Source organism: Perognathus longimembris, chromosome 22 (assembly GCF_023159225.1).
Source record: "Perognathus longimembris pacificus isolate PPM17 chromosome 22, ASM2315922v1, whole genome shotgun sequence".
Lineage (NCBI taxonomy): Eukaryota > Metazoa > Chordata > Mammalia > Rodentia > Heteromyidae > Perognathus > Perognathus longimembris.
In genome coordinates, this window is record NC_063182.1 from 37,183,988 (window position 1) to 37,202,357 (window position 18,370).

The 18,370-nt window shown below is 39.1% G+C and overlaps 2 protein-coding genes across 2 annotated transcripts; both read left to right on the top strand.

The window, feature by feature from the left end:
• The first annotated feature begins 542 nt into the window (after positions 1–542).
• LOC125339966 (vomeronasal type-2 receptor 116-like) lies at positions 543–17,989 on the top strand. Its single transcript, XM_048331321.1, has 9 exons — positions 543–569; positions 3,097–3,216; positions 3,460–3,508; positions 4,396–4,712; positions 5,779–6,585; positions 7,681–7,908; positions 10,017–10,140; positions 14,642–15,541; positions 17,937–17,989. The coding sequence occupies exons 1-9, from the start codon at positions 543–545 to the stop codon at positions 17,987–17,989; spliced, it is 2,625 nt and encodes an 874-aa protein (XP_048187278.1).
• On the top strand, positions 11,631–13,420 carry LOC125340168 (lupus La protein-like). Its single transcript, XM_048331614.1, is given in 3 exon segments — positions 11,631–11,678; positions 11,783–11,960; positions 11,963–13,420. Coding segments are annotated over 3 exon segments (1,260 nt in total). The 3' UTR covers positions 12,997–13,420.
• Positions 17,990–18,370: the final 381 nt, after the last annotated feature.

The window sequence follows — 18,370 nt, forward strand, 5'->3', positions numbered from 1 at the left end:
CAGTAATCTAGAGGACTTCTTCATGTGCCTCTTGGCCATTCTCATTACCTCTTCAGAGAAGTCTCTTGTTCAACCCCTCTGGATAGCAGTATGGAGGTACTTCAGAAGACTAAACATAGAGCTCCTGAATGAGCCAGCAGTCCCACTTTGGGGCATCTACCCAAAAGATTAGAAGCAAGACCACTCTAAAGCCACCAGCACAACAATGTTCATCACAGCACAATTTGTCATTGCTAACAAATGGAACCAACCCAGAGTCTCCACTAGACAAGTGGATCAGGAAAATGCAGTACATATATACAGTGGAACTCTATGCCTCTATCAGAATGAATGACATTGCTCCATTAATAAGGAAATGGAAGGACTCAGAAAATATCATACTAACTGATGTGAACCAGATCCAAAGAACATGGAATCTATAATTTCCCTCATAGGGAATAATTAGTACATGTTTAGGTTAGTCATAGCAGAACATCACAATAGCTCTAAAGCTATTCCTTTATGAACCAATAGAACCCAGAAACAAATGAAAAAAATACATTATGGCCAAGTACAAGCAATGTGAAACGGTACCTTTTTGTCTCTTTTGTATTTCTTTCCTGTGGTTTTTCCCCTGCTATTACTGTAACTGATCTTGTACCCCTGATACTGTATATATGTGTATTGGAACTAGGGAAGAGAAAGGGAATACCAAAATCAAGAGACAACAGATAAAAAGACAAACCACTGCAATAGCAATACTTACAAAATCAATAGATGTAAACCATCTTTACAACTCATGCAGGGGGAGGGAAGTGGGAAGCAGGTAGACAGGGGAAATGAGGGAGGAAGTAACAAGTTGGATGAGAAATGTACTTGTCTTAGAGTTGAAACTGTAACCCCTCTGTACTTCCTTTGAAAAGAATGAAGAAAAAAAAAAAAGGAAAAGGAAAAAAGGACAAGCCCAGGATCAGATGGAGTTCCAGCTCAATTCTGTAAGACTTTTCAAGATGAAGTAGCACTAATATTTCTCAAGCTTTTCCATGAATTGGAAACAGATGGAATAATTCCAAATGATTCCCAAATCCAGGTAAGGGCCAAACACAAAAAGAACTACAGAAAAATTTTTCTGAGGAACACACCTGCAAAGCTCTTCAACGAAATAATAGCCAATAGAACCCAGAAACAAATGAAAAAAATATATTATGGCCAAGTACGCTTCATCCCACAGATGCAAGGCTGGTTTAACATACATAAATCAATGAATGTATTTCATGACATCCACAGTGTCACACACAAGAGCCATATGACCCTTTGAATAAGTGTAGAAAAAGAGTGAGAAAGTACAAATCCATTCATTTAAAAAGGTTTATAGAATTATTGATTATGTTCTTGTATCACCTTCCTGTGGTTGTACCTACACTATCTCTGTAATCTTATCTGAGTATATTGGAAACCGTGTATACTGGTATTGGAAGTAGGAAATTGAAAGGGAATACCAAATTTGAGAGACACAGGGTAAAAAAAGACAAACAACTAGAAAAGCAATACTTGCAAAACTGTTTGGTGTAAGTGAACTGAACACCTCTGGGGGGGGGGGAAGGGAAAGGTGGAGGAGGGAGGGGGGTATGAGGGACAAGGTAACTGTACAAGAAATGTATCCAGTGCCTAACGTATGAAACTGTAACCTTTCTGTACATCAGTTTGATAATAAAAATTTGAAAAAGAAAAAAAGGTGTGGAGAGGTTCTAGTTAGAAGGAACATTCATTAAAACAATAAATTTATATATGGCAGACCAACAGCCAATATCATACTGAATGGGGTAAAACTAGAAGCATTTCCCCTAAAAAAGGGCAAAGGGAAGGATATGCACTCTCTCCACTCATCTTCAGTATAGGTCTGGAATTACTACTCCTAGCAGTCATGAAAGAAAAAAATATATAAAAAGGAGTCCTATAAGGAAAGAAGAAATGAAACTACCTCTATTTGAAAATGACATGATTTTATTTTTTTTTCAAAGGCCTAAAAAGCTAAATCTACAAGAGCCATGAGCTTAGAAATAACCAACCAGTTTGGGGAAGAAACAGAATACAAAATTCACTTATGAAATCAGTAGCCTTTCCATACGCTAGAAATGTACAAGCTGAAAGGGAAATTAAAAAAAAAACTCCATTTGTAATGGCCTAAAAAAACAACAAACAAACCAACAAACAGAAAAAAACAAAACCCAGCAACTAAGAATTAACCCAACCAAACAGGTAAAGGAGCTTTATGGTGAAAACTAAAGAAGTCTGAACAAAATAATCAAAGACAACAGGGCGAGGTTCATCATTTTCATCAATTCATGTTCATGGATACCCAAAAACAATATTGTGAAAATGGCTAATTTGATGAAAATGACCATACTGCTGAAATGATATACAATGGCCCGTTTCTCTGGGGCCTTTGAGGTGTCTACAAGGAAGTGTGTTATATTTCAACAAGAGAAAACAGAGAGTTGTTTTTGATATTGACTAGGGCTTATGACAGAGATGAATGGCATCTTTACCACGTGTTTGCAGAGAGGTGCATCATGAACATAACTTGATCTTTATTAAAATGTTTAGACAAAAAATCGCCATTTGAAGGTGAAAGTTCAGAATGGAAGTGTGACACTTCGTGTTGGCATTGATTGGTGACAGGATTCATCAGCATCATAGCTTCCTTAGGCAACAGGAAGTGAGTACATTTGTAGAGGCCTCTGCATATTGGATACCTGCTGGCACCTGCTTGCATCAACCAGCAGTGCTCTGTGGCTGTAGTGCATAGTGGGTGTGTCCACTGACCACATGGGTATGATCCCCTCATATGTTGGGTGGACATCTCCATGGCGTAGAAGTGTTTCTTACCATTTCACTGTGCACATGAAAAATAGCATCCTCTGAGGCAATCTAGTTGCATCCTCCCAAATGGCTATCATGCAAATAGTAGCATGACACAGATGCCGACCCAAATATAACAAAGAAAACTTTCATCCCTGGGGTTTCTCTATCTGTGATCTTAGAAAAATCATACCACCTGTGGTGAAGAAGAAAAATAGGCAAACATGTTTTCAAACTCGTGTTTTTCTCCTGGAGGCAAGGCCTCAGATGCAGAGCCTCGGGGAAGAGTTTGACACATTCTTCCTTGGGGATTCACAAGAGGCTTTGATGAAAGAATATGGGCTGCAGTGTAAATCTCTGCCAGTAAAAACACATGTATGCCTACATACAGACATATGTGAATATACATACCTGGGACTGAACACTTTACTTCCAGGCAGAATTTCAGCCTGGCAGATGCTTCTGTGATGTGCCCTTTGATCCTCATGCTCATTCTTCTCCAGCTTCCCCTTCTTCTCAAGTCCTTGGCTGGCACTAGCTGCTTTTCTACAATGAAACAGCGAGCACACATGGATGGAGATGTGCTGATTGCTGGATTTTTCCCTCTCTATACTTTAGGAACAGATGTCAGTAACAGTGATGCTTCCAGGAAAGAAGACAATAAGCCGTAAGTAACTCATCATTCTATTTCCATTTACTGTTTTGTTTTCAGGATTGGCAATGGCAGAGGGAACTTGGGCGAGCACATCAATAGTTGCTGTCTTCTCTACCCTGACCTCCCATCCCTAGTGTACCAGAAACAGCTCAGTTTCATATTTTATTTTGCAAGTACTCCTGAGTGATTTTCTGCCTGTCAGTTGAAGACTCACGTTTCATTCAATGTAGCTTCTCCTTTCCAGGGCTGTAAGTTCTTCACTTCATGCCATCATCTCTGTATCTTCTGAATCTCAGCTGTCATGCTTGATTACGAAGTTATGTTATTACAGACAACCTGAGTCAGTGGCAGGAATTCTGTACCAAAAGGTTACAGACACATTTCCTTCCACACTGGCCTGTGGTATGAAAAGTTTTCTTTTATGTCACATATTTTGAGGAAATTGATTCAAATTCTTATTTTAATCTGGTGGCTCATGATTGTATTCCTCTCTACGCAAAAGGCTGATATCTGAGGATTGAGTGTCGAAGCCAATCTGGACATGAATGTCCTTGAGAATTTTATCTCCAATTATCCAGCCAAAAGCTGGAAGTGGAACACTGGCTCAAGCAACAGAGTGCTGGCCTTGAGCAAAATACTTCAAGGAAAGTGGCCATGCTTTGGTTTCAAACCCCAGAACTCACATACATTACCCCCGCCCCGTCCCCAGTCTCTTTTACTGTAGACAAGAGGTTACTATATCAAAGAAAGCACTGTGTCATTATTTCATGTCATATATGGTTCACAATCCAAGTATTACCTCATTTAAAATAAGTGTAATGTTTTAACCTGTTCCCTGGCAATAAATCAGCAAGTATTGCATCCATCGAAGTCATATGTTGTGAAATACTCCTCCTAAGTTCCTAAAGTTCTATGCTCATTATATAGGTTTTTCTTCAAAAACTACCAGTTTGTTTTATCCTTGGCTTTTGCCATTGAAGGAATCAACAAAAATTCTCATCTTTTACACAACTTGACTCTGGGATTTAATATCTATGATGTGCAATTCGGAGCTTGGCTAGCATTTAAAAATCCCTTCATTTGCCTCTTTGGGAAGTACAAGAGTCCAAACTACTCCTGTGTGAGAGAGAGCAAGTCCATAGCCGTGCTGACAGGAACGTCAGGATTAACATCTGCCTTGATTGGGACGTTACTAGGCCTCTATAGGTACCCACAGGTAAGGATGAGAGAGGGAGGGATATTAATGTTTAACTTGGTGGCATTCCAGGTGATAGAAAAGAATGATGGGAAGATACTGTATTTAGGATCCTATTAAATTTTTATATCAAAAAATATAGTTCAAAATAATTGGATATTTATAATCCCATGTTTAGAAAAGAGGATAGAAAAATTAGAGCAGACAAAGGGATTTGTTAAAGCAAGAAATAGGAAATGATTTTTAAAGTGTTGTCCTCTATTGACCAGTTTGATGGTAGCTCACAATGCCAGTAACTCAAGAAATGTTTATGTCTAGTTATCCAGCCAAAAGCAGACAGTGTATGTGTGGTTCAGTTGGCAGTGCTAGCCTTGAAGGAAAGAGTCAAGTTAGTACATGAGGCCCTGAATTCATTGCACTCTACTGGATAGCTTGCACACACACACACACACACACACACACACACACACACACTCATCCAATATATTATGTTGAATGAAGTCTGCCTTAGCAAGAGAGAGGACATTTGTTCTCTCATATATGAAAGTTAGGGCAAAACATGACCACGAAATCTGAAATCCATATGGAATACATATAGAGCCATGTGTGCATATACATGATCCTTCTGGCTACTTTATTGTATATATAGGGTGGAATTCCATGGTGTGTTATTCTGACCAAATAACTGACAGTATAAAAATAACTGAACAATGGGAAGCTGAAGCCTATCCTGTTGGAGGGGCACAGATATTAGACGTATTTGAAAATGAGCAGAGGGATAGGGAGTGAAAGTAGATGGGTGGGAAAATACAACATAACATTCAGTTTATAGATGTAAAAATGGACTTAGGAAAGTTGGAATAGGTTTGGTTGGTATAGATAGGAGTTATAGATTGAAATAATGACAAATATCAAAGGCATTGTATGAGTAAATTGAATCATTGCACAACTATTAATAACAAGTAAAATTTTTTAAATAAAAAATGACTTTCTACCAATTTTACTGGTTACTCAATATACTTCACAAAAGAGATTGTGATAGATGGTAATATTCTCATTCATGGGCTATTCAATTTTGATTTTTTAGCTTACCTTTGGGCCTTTTAATCATGTCCTGAGTGACCATAACAAGTTTCCTGCTCTGTATCAGATGGCCCAGAAGGACACATCGATAGCCACTGCCATGGTCTCCTTACTGCTTCACTTCAACTGGAACTGGGTGGGACTGTGTACCTTACAAGATGAGAATGGTTTGCATATTCTTCCTGAATTGAAAAAAGAGATGGCCAAGAACAGAGTTTGTATAGCCTTTGAGGTAGCGATTCCAACCCATGCCTTATCATACGCTCTCAAAGTAATGTCCCTTTATAACCAGATAAATAAATCTTCAGCAAATGTCCTTATCATATATGGTGATGATGAATCCCTACTAGATTTAATTAGTTGTGTTGAGCAACTATTAATAAAAGGCAAAGTGTGTATCATGAAATCACAGTGGGAGTTATCCATCAGGAAGAGATATTTCATACTAGGTTCCTTGCATGTACCTCTCATTTTCTCACACCATCACCCAGATGTTTCTGGATTCACAGATTTTGTCAAGGCAGTAAACCCTTCCACATACCCACAAGACTTTTTCCTTGCTCGGCTGTGGTTTCTGTCTTTCAATTGCTCAGATTCTGATTCTGACTGTGTAACGTGGGAGAACTGTCCTCATGATGCCTCCTTGGATTGGTTGCCTGGGCACATTTTTGACATGACTATGTCTGGAAACAGTTACAATATATACAATGCTGTGTATGCTGTGGCCCAGGCTCTCCATGAGATGCTTCTCAATCAAACAGAAGTACAAACAATGGGAAATAGGAAAGGGACAGTGCCTTCCCCTGCACAGGTAAAGCCTTCACTTTTAAATGCCATACACCATAAGCAAAGTCACTCACTATAGGGATTTTTTTTTTTTTGCCAGCCCTGGGGCTTGGACTCAGGGCCTGAGCACTGTCCCTGGCTTCTTTTTGCTCAAGGCTAGCACTCTGCTACTTGAGCCACAGCACCACTTCTGGCTGTTTTCTGTATATGTGGTGCTGGGGAATTGAACCCAGGGCCTCATGTATATGAAGCAAGCACTCTTGCCACTAGGCCATATTCCCAGCCCCAGCAATGTTTTAATATGTTTCAAAAACCCAAGAAATTACAGCTGATTAATGATCTCTGATGTGCTCTACACATGTGTTCATATGATCTTAAGGAAAAACAGGTCAATAGAGCGAAATATATTCCATGTTTTTATAAATTCTTTTAGTTACAAGTAACCTCATCAAGCTCATAGCTAATGTTTTTTGTTTGTTTGTTTGTTTGTTTTGGCCAGTCCTGGGCCTTGGACTCAGGGCCTGAGCACTGTCCCTGGCTTCTTTTTGCTCAAGGCTAGCACTCTGCCACTTGAGCCACTACGCCACTTCTGGCCATTTTCTGTATATATGGTGCTGGGGAATTGAACCCAGGGCCTCATGTATACAAGGCAAGCACTCTTGCCACTAGGCCATATCCCCAGCCCCTCATAGCTAATGTTTTGAAAACTGCTAATTTATCTTTCCACTTTTAGTTTCTTAAAAAGCAGCAATGGAAGTTCTGCTGAACACAATTATCCATGTCCTTTGTTTTGAAAATTTAGCAAGCACAAATGATACACAGTCATAAAATTAGTGGCTGTGGCAAACTGCAGGTAGGCAACTTAGAATTGTTTCATTCATGAATATATAGCATTAGTTTCTCTTAAAAATAAGCCTTCTAACTCCTTTCTGAGCAACCAGGATTCAGAAATATTATTTTTATTCCTCCATATGTTTTCTTCTGGAATACTGTATTCGATGTCTGATGTATTCCTTAATTCTGAATGTGAGATTAAATGCAATGAGGAGCTTTTCTTACTTCAAGTTTTCTGTCTTAGCTCTGGAATAGATTTCACCATAAGATGATGAATCTCTTTTAGCTGCACTCTTTCCTGAAGAACATCCAATTTCACAATCCTTCTAGAGACCAAGTGATTTTGGATGAGAAAAAGAAATTGGAAGCAGAGTATGACATTGTAAACGTTTGGAATTTTCCAGAAGGTCTTCAACTTGAGGCAAAAGTAGGAATGTTTTTTCCACATGCTTTACATGGTCATCAATTGTCTTTATCTGAAGATATGATACAGTGGGCAACAGGAACTACAGAGGTGGGTTGGATCGAAACATTATGATTTAAAAACATATTGGTAAGCAAAATTCATCATTAAAATGTTTATCTGGCTTGGTGCCACCAACGTCTTCCTGTAAATCTACTTACTGAGATGGCTGAGATGTGAATAGAATGGTTTGGAGTCAAACCAAAGTAAGAGAGTCTTTAGGACACAGCAATAATGCTGGAAGTGGGGCAGTGACTCAAGTCATCAAGCTCAGATACAATACTCAATTAAGCTCAGTCAATTAAGCTTAATCAATTAAGCTCAGATGCAATACTCTGCCCCCGAGTTGAAGCCTTAGGTCTGGCACATATACACCCAGAAATTTATATCCTATGTATCACACATTTAATTATTTCCAACTTAAAAATTTTATTGATTGACTCTTAAATAGAAAAGGAATGTTATAATTAAACAAGGCTAGGTCCTGTTACTCATATCTGCCATCCTAGCTGCTCAGGATGCTAATTGTAATGGGGAGGCCAGATCTGCCCAGTGCCATTAATAGCTGTGGAGGGACTTCAGGTTGACTCCAGCTCAGATTAGAGCAGAAGCCAACTCCATCTCCACTAAGCCCTCCCCCACCCTATTCAGGGAAGCTCCCTTTACTATGTAGATTGACTACCTGAGGCCTGGGAGCTTCAAGGGAACCTGTGTCCTCCTCTTTATTATGATAAGTTATGTAGATTAACCACCTGAGGCTTGGGAGCTTCAAGGGAACCAGCTATGAGTAGGCATATCCACCTGCATCATGTGAGCCCCGCCAAATCCATGTGTCAATTCTAACTAGAATGATAGGTTAGTTCAAATGAATATTATGAGACAGACTGTAACTCTATTGGCCACCTGCGTGTGGCCTAGCATGCTCTGTAAGGGTTGTATCTTCATTGGTCACCTGCGTGTGACAAGTTTGTCTGTGATGTTTGCCTTATAACCAGGCTGGAAGGCCACACGGGGGCGGTCCCAGCTCCCGAGTCTGGGCCGCCCAGGTGTGTACAAGCCCAGCTCCCGAGTCTGGGCTCCACACGTGGTCGGCAGTTTCGGCTCCCGAGTCCGGGCTGCGACCAAGGCCGGTCGGTTCACTTTTTGTTCACTTTTTACTTCCCCAATAAAACTGTCTTTTTGTCACCTTGTAGCTGGAGACTGTGTGGTGGACTCTTGGGGGAACCAGGAATCCCCTCCCTTGGGGGGAACCCTGTTTCATTGTAGCGAACCCTCACTCTACTTCACTAATGTCCTCTGATCTAAGATAAACCTCAACAAGGCAGAAAGTTATGTGAGACTCTTATCTCAATTAACCACCCAAATCTGGAAGTTGAACTGTGGCTCAGTGGTAAAGTGCTAGGCTTGAGTATAAAGAGCACAAGAACAGTACCCATTCCTTGATTTAAAGCCGAAGGATCAGCATAAAAAAATTAAGTGTGTATCAAAATGTTGATTTAGAATAGTCTTAAAATATGAATTACATTTTAGCAGGTTTCTGACATCGTGACAGTACCTGAGGAATCACTTTATGTGGTTGAAAGTTGATTTTATCCCCTTCTATGGAGGTTACATTCAATGGTTACATGGCTATCGGCATCTCTGGTAAGAGGTATCATTGAAGGGGCCTTTGTGAAAAGAAGATTCTCATCTCATTCATTGCTACTGGGAAATAAAGAGGGAGATATGATGGGCCTGGAGTTCACATAACCTTATAAAAAGGAGGTCTGTGCTTTTCTCTACAACACACTTTTAGAAGTTTTAAAGGGAATTCTTCCTCTTTTCTCTTTACCCTGCTACAGGTGAGACAACATATAATGACATGAATTCAAGATAGTTCCATAGGGCAGGCAACTAGGACTTAACCTTCCCACTATTAATTTCCACCTTTTAAAGATACCACATTTCTCATTAGTTCAATAGGCTAATGATCAAGATAATAGTACATAAACCTTGACATCTATCATGGGATATAAAATTGGTAATAGATCCAATTAATCCACTGGAGTACTTGCATTAGCTATACTATGTTTAATGATCTAAGTCTTTAAAATACTGAAAGTTTTAGAGTCTTAGGTAAAAATCTGAACAGTTACTGACAAATATCTGATTTCCCTCAGACTCCTCACTCTGTCTGCAGTGAGAGCTGTGGTCCTGGATATAGGAAATCTCCCCAGGAGGGGGAGGCTATCTGTTGCTTTGATTGTACCCCTTGCCCAGAAAATGAGATGGCTAACAGTACAGGTAAGCCCATGACCTCTGAAAAAATTCCTCATCTCTCCCTAGATTTCCCCAATCCAACAAAGTCAATGCAAAAGTTATTTATTAGGATTACAGAGCCCATATCCCTTCATTCTGTTAATTTAATTGTGACAACTGATGGCATTGCTAGTAGAAATACCACAATTCACAACTTTGAATTAATTATTTTATTAATATTATCTAGTCTACTGCAGGCAAACTTATCTCCAGGAAATCCTTCTTGTCACTAATCATTAAGTTTAAAATTCTAACACAAAATTGAGCACATCATATTCAGGAGATTGCTTACCTTAAGAGATAAATTTTGTTACCATAGAAAATACAGATGTTTACTCCTTTATTTTGTAGTACAGAAAACTGTTCCTGTAACAGAGAAAGTGTTCAGAAATATGGAATTAGTTTAAGAAGTGAGACTGAGTCTTGTCCATACCATGGCTTTTTTTTTTTTTGCCAGTCCTGGGGCTTGAACTCAGGTCCTGAGCACTGTCCCTGGATTCTTTTTGCTCAAGGCTGGCACTCTACCTCTTGAGGTACAGTGCCACTTCAAGTTTTTTTCTATATATATGGTGCTGAGGAATTGAACCCAGGGCTTCATGTATACAAGGCAAATACTTTACCACTAGGCTGTATTCCCAGCCCCCATACCATGACTTTAGAGAATCAAAGAGTGTTTTCTCTGTTCCCATTGCTTCACAGATGAGTAGGCGTACTAACAAGGATATGCCACAGGGATTAAGAGTGTCAGAAGAAGACATGTAAGAAAGTTTATGCTATGTCATTCACAATTTTCTATAGGGTTACAGAACTATGCACAATAAAAACTGCTAAAAAAAAAAAAGTGACAAAAAGTGTAAAAGAAAAAGGTTGGGGGCTGGGGATATGGCCTAGTGGCAAGAGCGCTTGCCTCGTACACATGAGGAGGCCCTGGGTTCAATTCCCCAGCACCACATATATAGAAAATGGCCAGAAGTGGCGCTGTGGCTCAAGTGGCAGAGTGCTAGCCTTGAGCAAAGAGAAGCCAGGGACAGTGCTCAGGCCCTGAGTCCAAGGCCCAGGACTGGCAAAAAATAAATAAATAAAGAAAAATAAATAAAGAAAAAGGTTGGGAATATGGCCTAATTGCAAGAGTGTTTGCCTCATGTACATGAAGCCCTGGGTTTGATTCCCCAGCACCACATGGATAGAAAACGGCCAGAAGTGGCGCTGTGGCTCAAGTGGCAGAGTGCTATCCTTGAGCAGAAAGAAGCCAGGGACAGTGCTCAGGCCCTGAGTCCAAGCCCAGGACTGGCCAAAAAAAAAAAAAAAAAAAAAAAAAAAAAAAAAAAAAAAAAAAGAAAAAAGAAAAGAAAAGAAAAGAAAAGAAAAGAAAAGAAAAAGGTTGTTAGAATATTAGCCTGCCAAAATTGGCACATTATCCATACATGTGGTAACCATGAAGGAAGAAAAATGTTGAAAATATAGCACACGTAAAGATGAATATGGAATGTAGAGAAGGATCCGATGTAGAAAAGAAAAATACAGTACAGCTATGATTGGAAATGTTAACGTGTTAGGATTACATTTAAGCCAACATGTTCTTACTTTATTTAAAGAATGAGTAGAACTCAACAAGAACTGATGCTAGGCCCCCGACTCTGAGCGCGCTTGGCCCCCCGACCGCGCAGGGAGGTGGAGGCCTTCCCGGCGTCCTGAACCTGGGCACCGCGCCCGCGGCACCGGGGCCTTGACGTTAGCCACGGTGGCTGAAAAGGGTGATAATGAAAAAATAGCTGCTCTGGAGACCAAAATCTGTCATCAAATTGAGTGGAAGCATTAAGCAAATCGGAGGCAAAACTTATGGAAATCAGTGAAGATAAAACTAAAATCAGAAGATCTCCAAGCAAACCCCTCCCTGAAGTGACTGATGAGTATGAAAATGATGTGAAAAACAGATCTGTTTACATTAAAGGCTTCCCAATGGATGCAACCCTTGATGACATAAAAGAATGGCTAGAAGGTAAAGGTCAAATATTAAATATTCAGATGAGAAGAACATTGCACAAAGCATTTAAGGGATCAATATTTGCTGTATTTGATAGCATTGAATCTGCTAAGAAGTTTGTACAGACCCCTGGCCAGAAGTACAAAGACACAGAACTGCTAATACTTTTTAAGGATGATTACTTTGCAAAGAAAAATGAAGAAAGAAAGCAAAATAAAGTGGAGGCTAAATTAAGAGCTAAACAAGAACAAGAAGAAAGACAAAAGTTAGCTGAAAATGCTGAAATGAAATCAATGCAAGAGAAGATTGGATGCTTGCTGAAATTTTCAGGGGACTTAGATGATCAGACCTGTAGAGAAGATTTACACATCCTTTTCTCAAATCATGGTGAAATAAAATGGATAGACTTTGTTAGAGGAGCAAAAGAGGGAATAATCCTATTTAAAGAAAAAGCCAAGGAAGCACTGGATAGAGCCAAAGATGCAAATAATGGTGACCTACAATTAAGGAACAAAAATGTGACTTGGAAAGTACTAGAAGGAGAAGTAGAAAAAGTAGCACTGAAAAAAATCATCAATGACCCACAAGAATCCCTAAACAAATGGAAGTCAAAAGGGCGCAAATTTAAAGGAAAAGGAAAGGGAAATAAACCTGCCCAGCCTGGATCTGCAAAAGGAAAAGCACATTTTCAGGGCAAGAAAACAAAATTTGACAGTGATGATGAAAAGGGTGCAGCTGGACCAATGAAAAGACCAAGAAAAGGAACAGACAAAGAAGGACCTGCATCAAAACAACAGAAAACAGAAAGCGTTGCTGGAGACCAGGAGTTTAGTAAACAAAATTTTTATTCATCTTAGGTTTTAAGCTGCTTTTTGTTTTTGGAGGCTTTTAAAAAGAAAAGCAAATTAGGTCCACTTCAATATCCACCTGTAAAGAAAAAAGTTTTACTTGTCTTTTTTTGCTGTTAACTGAGATTTTTTTTAAATGTATAGTTCTGTTTGTGTCCAGATTGAAATACCAAAAGGAATATTCTTCCTCTAAATTGCCTTTGTAATATGAGAACATGATAGTACAAACTTATAAATATATACTATATGAAAACAACAAAAGCAGTTTATTTTTTCCTTTTTGTGCCCCAAAACATTTGAGAAGGAATTTCAACTAGAGTATTGGGTAGTGAGTATAGGCCTTTCCCACATAGAATTTATCTAATCTCTTAGGCTGGCTTTCCATTTACTCAATTAGCTTGATAATAGTGGAAATACTTATTGCAAAGCTTTCTAATACTGCATGTATTCAGTCCAGAATCAAGACTTACTGATTTCTTTTTATGAAAGTTGTATAATGCTGGCACGTCATATCAAAGCTCTGTTAAAAAAAAAAAAAAAGGCGACTTAAGGTAAAATTATTTCTAAGCATTTACCATGCTTAAAACAAAGCTAAGAAAGTACTAAGTGCAGATAGCCTAACGTCTTAGACCTGCCAACATTTTCAAGTATTAACCTGGATGTATTTCCAAGACTGACCTTGCCAAACTGGGTATGGAATTTCTGCTGTTTTAACCATTTATACTAAAATGTAAGGTTAAGGAGAAGAGATTTTTTAGGATAGCAAGTGGGAAGAAAGTCCTATGAAAACAGTAGGAACTTTCTATTTTTTTAATTTTCTAATATATACATGGCTCAATTTCATAATCATGCTTTCTTCAAAATTCTCTTGTTTAGATTTCAGTAATAAATCCCTAATTATTTTTCTACTAAGCTCTAAAATGAAACCTCTATTTCACATGTCTACTAAATAACCTGAACTGTTAGAAGGATGGCAATCAGCTACATATACTTCATATTTTATAACAAATTCTACCTTATATGTCACAGCTCTCACACTGTAATGTGCAGCCGCCACCAGGGGACCTTGTTGAAACACAGATTCTAATTTAATAAATCCGAGTAGAGCCTCTAATTCTGTATTTTTGACAAGGGTTTCAGGTAATAGTCATTTTTAAAATTACAACGTTTTTAATGTTTTCCCTCTTTCCATAATTAATGACATCAGTATTTTGCAGTCATAGGGCTCAAACCAAGGGCCTCACTTGCTAGGTAGCCTGCATCCCAGCTCTTCAAAGGTTTCCAGAAATATCACTGCTAATGGTCTGAAGACCACATGTGGAGTGCCAAGGTTCAGGCTTGGTATACTGTTGGGATTGTTCCAAAGTGCTATGTTACATGATTGAGTGTAACAGGGAGATAACTTATTATCCATTACTAATTGTGAACAGTAATACATCTAGATGTTTTAACACCGTGAGGCCAATTCATGGTAAGTTGATTATGTGAAAAACATGTTCCTTATTGCTCTCTTATTTCAGGCTTCTCAGTTATTTGAATTATGATTAGACTCTAGTTCTGTTGTGATGTTTGTGAATATTACCCAATTTAGTAAAAAAAAAAATCAAACATGAAAAAAAAAAAAGAACTAATGATAGATCACACTTCTCACCAGATATGGAGGACTGTGTGAAATGCCCAGATCACCAGTATGCCAATACAGAGGGAAACCAGTGCCTCCTAAGAGCTGAAAGCTTCCTGGCTTATGGAGAGCCCTTGGGGATGGCCTTGGCCTGCATGGCTCTTTGCTTATCTATACTCACAGCACTTGTTCTTGGGGTCTTTGTGAAACATCACAACACCCCGATTGTCAAGGCAAATAACCAGGCTCTCAGCTACATCCTGCTCATCTCCCTCATCTTCTGCTTCCTCTGTTCCTTGCTCTTTATTGGCCGTCCCAACACAGTCACCTGCATTCTACAGCAAACCACATTTGGAGTTGCATTCACTGTAGCTGTTTCCACTGTCTTGGCCAAAACGGTAACAGTGGTTCTGGCCTTCAAGGTCACTTCTCCAGGGAGAAGGATGAGGTGGCTGCTGGTATCAGGGGCTCCTAACTTCATCGTTCCCATCTGCACCCTGATCCAGGTTACTCTCTGTGGACTCTGGCTGGGAACCTCTCCTCCCTTCATTGACACAGACACATACTCTGAAAATGGGCACCTCATCATCCTGTGTAACAGGGGCTCCCTCACTGCCTTCTACTGTGTCTTGGGATACCTGGGCTCCCTGGCCGTGGCCAGCTTCACTGTGGCTTTCCTGGCCAGGGACCTGCCTGACACCTTCAATGAAGCCAAGTTCCTGACCTTCAGCATGCTGGTGTTCTGCAGTGTGTGGCTCACCTTCCTGCCTGTCTACCACAGTGCCCAGGGCAAGGTCATGGTGGCCGTGGAGGTCTTCTCCATCTTGGCTTCCAGTGCAGGGCTCCTGGGCTGCATCTTTGCCCCCAAGTGCTACATCATCTTGATAAGGCCAGATAGAAATTGTCTGCATGGCTTCAGGGATAAAAAATCATAGAAGGAGAAATAAGCATTGTTAAGACTAAACTTATATATTTGAATACTATATACAGTTTCTGAACTAAATCTATAGTAATTTTCCAGTCTTATGTTTGTTTATAATATGGAAATTTTACTTCAATGAATAAGGGCCTATTGCTTACAATTTTTCTTGTGTGTTTTTCATTCCTTCTATTTAATATGTACTTAATATTTATCCCCTGTTCTTAGTGTCTTTTGAGCTACGTCCTAGGTGAAGGGCCAGGTGTGCACATAATGACACATAACACTGGTAAGTTCTCTCTTGTGCCTCATCCATCCCAGCAGGGTGTTCAGGCACCCAGAAAGGGAGCAGCAGGATATTACCAAGATAGCCTCAAGAAATCAGAGTGGGATGAGGACGCTTTTCATTTCACATGATAAAGGCCTGGTCGTTTATTCTTGAGAGTAGTTGTGTTGTGAAAAAATTGAGGGGGAAAAGGGAGAAGGAAGAGTCCCAAGAGAAAAAGAGATGGGGGTGGGGAATGAAAAAGGGGAGAGAGAAAAGGAGAGAGAGAGGGATAGACAGAAAGACAGAGATGTCAGAGACAGAGAGAAGGAGAAAAATGGACTCGATGTATCATTACTGTGGCTACACACAGAAGGCAGACTATTGACAGTAAGTGTTTAGGAATTTTGTTTTTACTAGCCAGATGTTATTTCTTTGTTGTTTTTTGCATTGTTTTATTGTTATTGTAAAGGTGGTGTACAAAGAGGTTAGAGTTACAAAAATCATAGAAAAAGTAAATTTCTTTTGGGACACTGTCACCCCATGCATCTCTCTGTCCCATTTTTGTCCCTCCCATCTCCACCCACAATTTTTATCCTTAATTTTCAACATAGTGTCCAGTGAGTACAAACTGCTTCATTTGTTTATACTTGGTCCCTCCATTTATGTGCCCCAACTTACACTCCTAAAGACAATAAATGAAAGAACAAGACCAAAGGGAAAGAAAACAAAAACAGTAACCAAGAAGAGCAAACCATTGATGCATTTACTTGAATTCATTTCAGTAAATAGCGTTTTATATGATAGGATGCACATAGCTATTGTTCCTTTGTCTTCCTGTCCTAGGAGTATCTTCCATTGCTCTCATTCTGTGTGAATGTCTACATACAAAGCACACAGGCATTTTCCTCTAAGTTTTGTTTTTAGCACTAATTTTGCAGCTTCATCTAAGGGCTTGTTTACTGTCCCTGAGCTTTTTTTATTTGCTCATGGCTAGTACTCTACTACATGAACCACACATCCACTTCAGACTTCATGGTGATTAATTAGAGATAAGCGTTTCACAGACTCTTCTGCCCATTCTGGCTTTGAACTGAAAGTCTCAGATCTCAGTCTCCTGAGGAGATAGGATTATAGCCGTGAACCATTCGGTACCAGGCTATTGCTTCCTTTGTACTTATTTGTTATTTTTTCATATCAGGCACAACATTTTAATTTTTTTTTCTGTTTTGTTTTTAGATCAGTAAAAGAAACTGGGCACTAGAAGCTGCAGTGATCTAAGCAGCAGCAAGTTTGTGCATTTTTCCTTTTTTTTTGTTTGTATATGTTTATATTATCACACTGCTGGCACACTTTTATTTGCATGAAATTCTGCACCATATATACTAAATGTAGTAAAGTTATTTATTCCCAATCTCGTGGTGGGAGGGACCTATACTGGAAGATAATTTTCACCGAAACCTAATCAAACTTTGTTAAATGTATTGTGACAAGAGTATAAAGGATATGACAAATAACATTTTAACATTTAGCCATCAACATAAGAAAACGGGCTGCTATAGAAATTGTTTCAATTTTAAAAGGTCTTATATTCTACCCTCATTAAGATCCTCAGAGCTAAAGCATTTCTCCTTTTTTAATCCATGCCCCAGATGCTTTTGTGCTTTATCAAAGTACTGCTAATTATGATAGATCAGCCACACCTTTTAATTTAGTTCCAGTAGAATATCACACTGTTTTATGGCAAGGTGACAGAGGGCTGCCCAAAGGCTGCATTTTCAATAGCAAGAGCTATTATTTTCAACAGCTTTTATTTTCTTAAAATTTAAATCTCCTTAAAATTTAAGCCACCAGTATTGTATGAGTTTGAGCTTAGCTTTTCCAAGTGTGTGGAAATACAGTATTTCTTTAATCAATGATTAGAATATTCTTGTTTTATTTTTATTTGCTAAGTATTAACGACTCAGAGAGTTAGGAGTTTTATCTAGATTTTGCTCAACTTTTGGGCGAAATTTTGCTTTCATTATTTCAACTTTAATTGTTTTTATGTTGATGAAGTAGACTAACTTAAGGAAATGCAGAGATCTTGATGAAATTGTTTTGTGGATATTGCTCTAGTGGTGACGACACAGTATCCCAAATCACACATACTCATATTAATATATCCCTTTGTAAAATGAGGAATGTTATTTGTTAAATGTAAAAGTACAAATTCTAATTACAAGCTGTATTTAACAGTCTTGATGTCTGATAACTATTTGGCTACTATATGAATTCTATTTCCTTTTTTGTTTTTTGGTCTCTTAAATCACACCATCTGATTTACACTTGCTTCTTTAAAAAGGATCTCTTTTGATTTGCTATATATTGCTCCACATCACATGGTAACTGTTAGGTCCTCTCCCTGAGGGCTCCATGTAGATGCCCCCATCTCATTAAGTCTCCATCCAGTTACCTGGGTATACTGCACAACTGGAGGCAGTTACCTCCCCTTTCCCTGAGGTCACATCCTAATCCACCTGGCCACACCCCTTGCCCCTGCCCTACATATAAGGCAGGGCTCGGTGCGGGTCTGTCT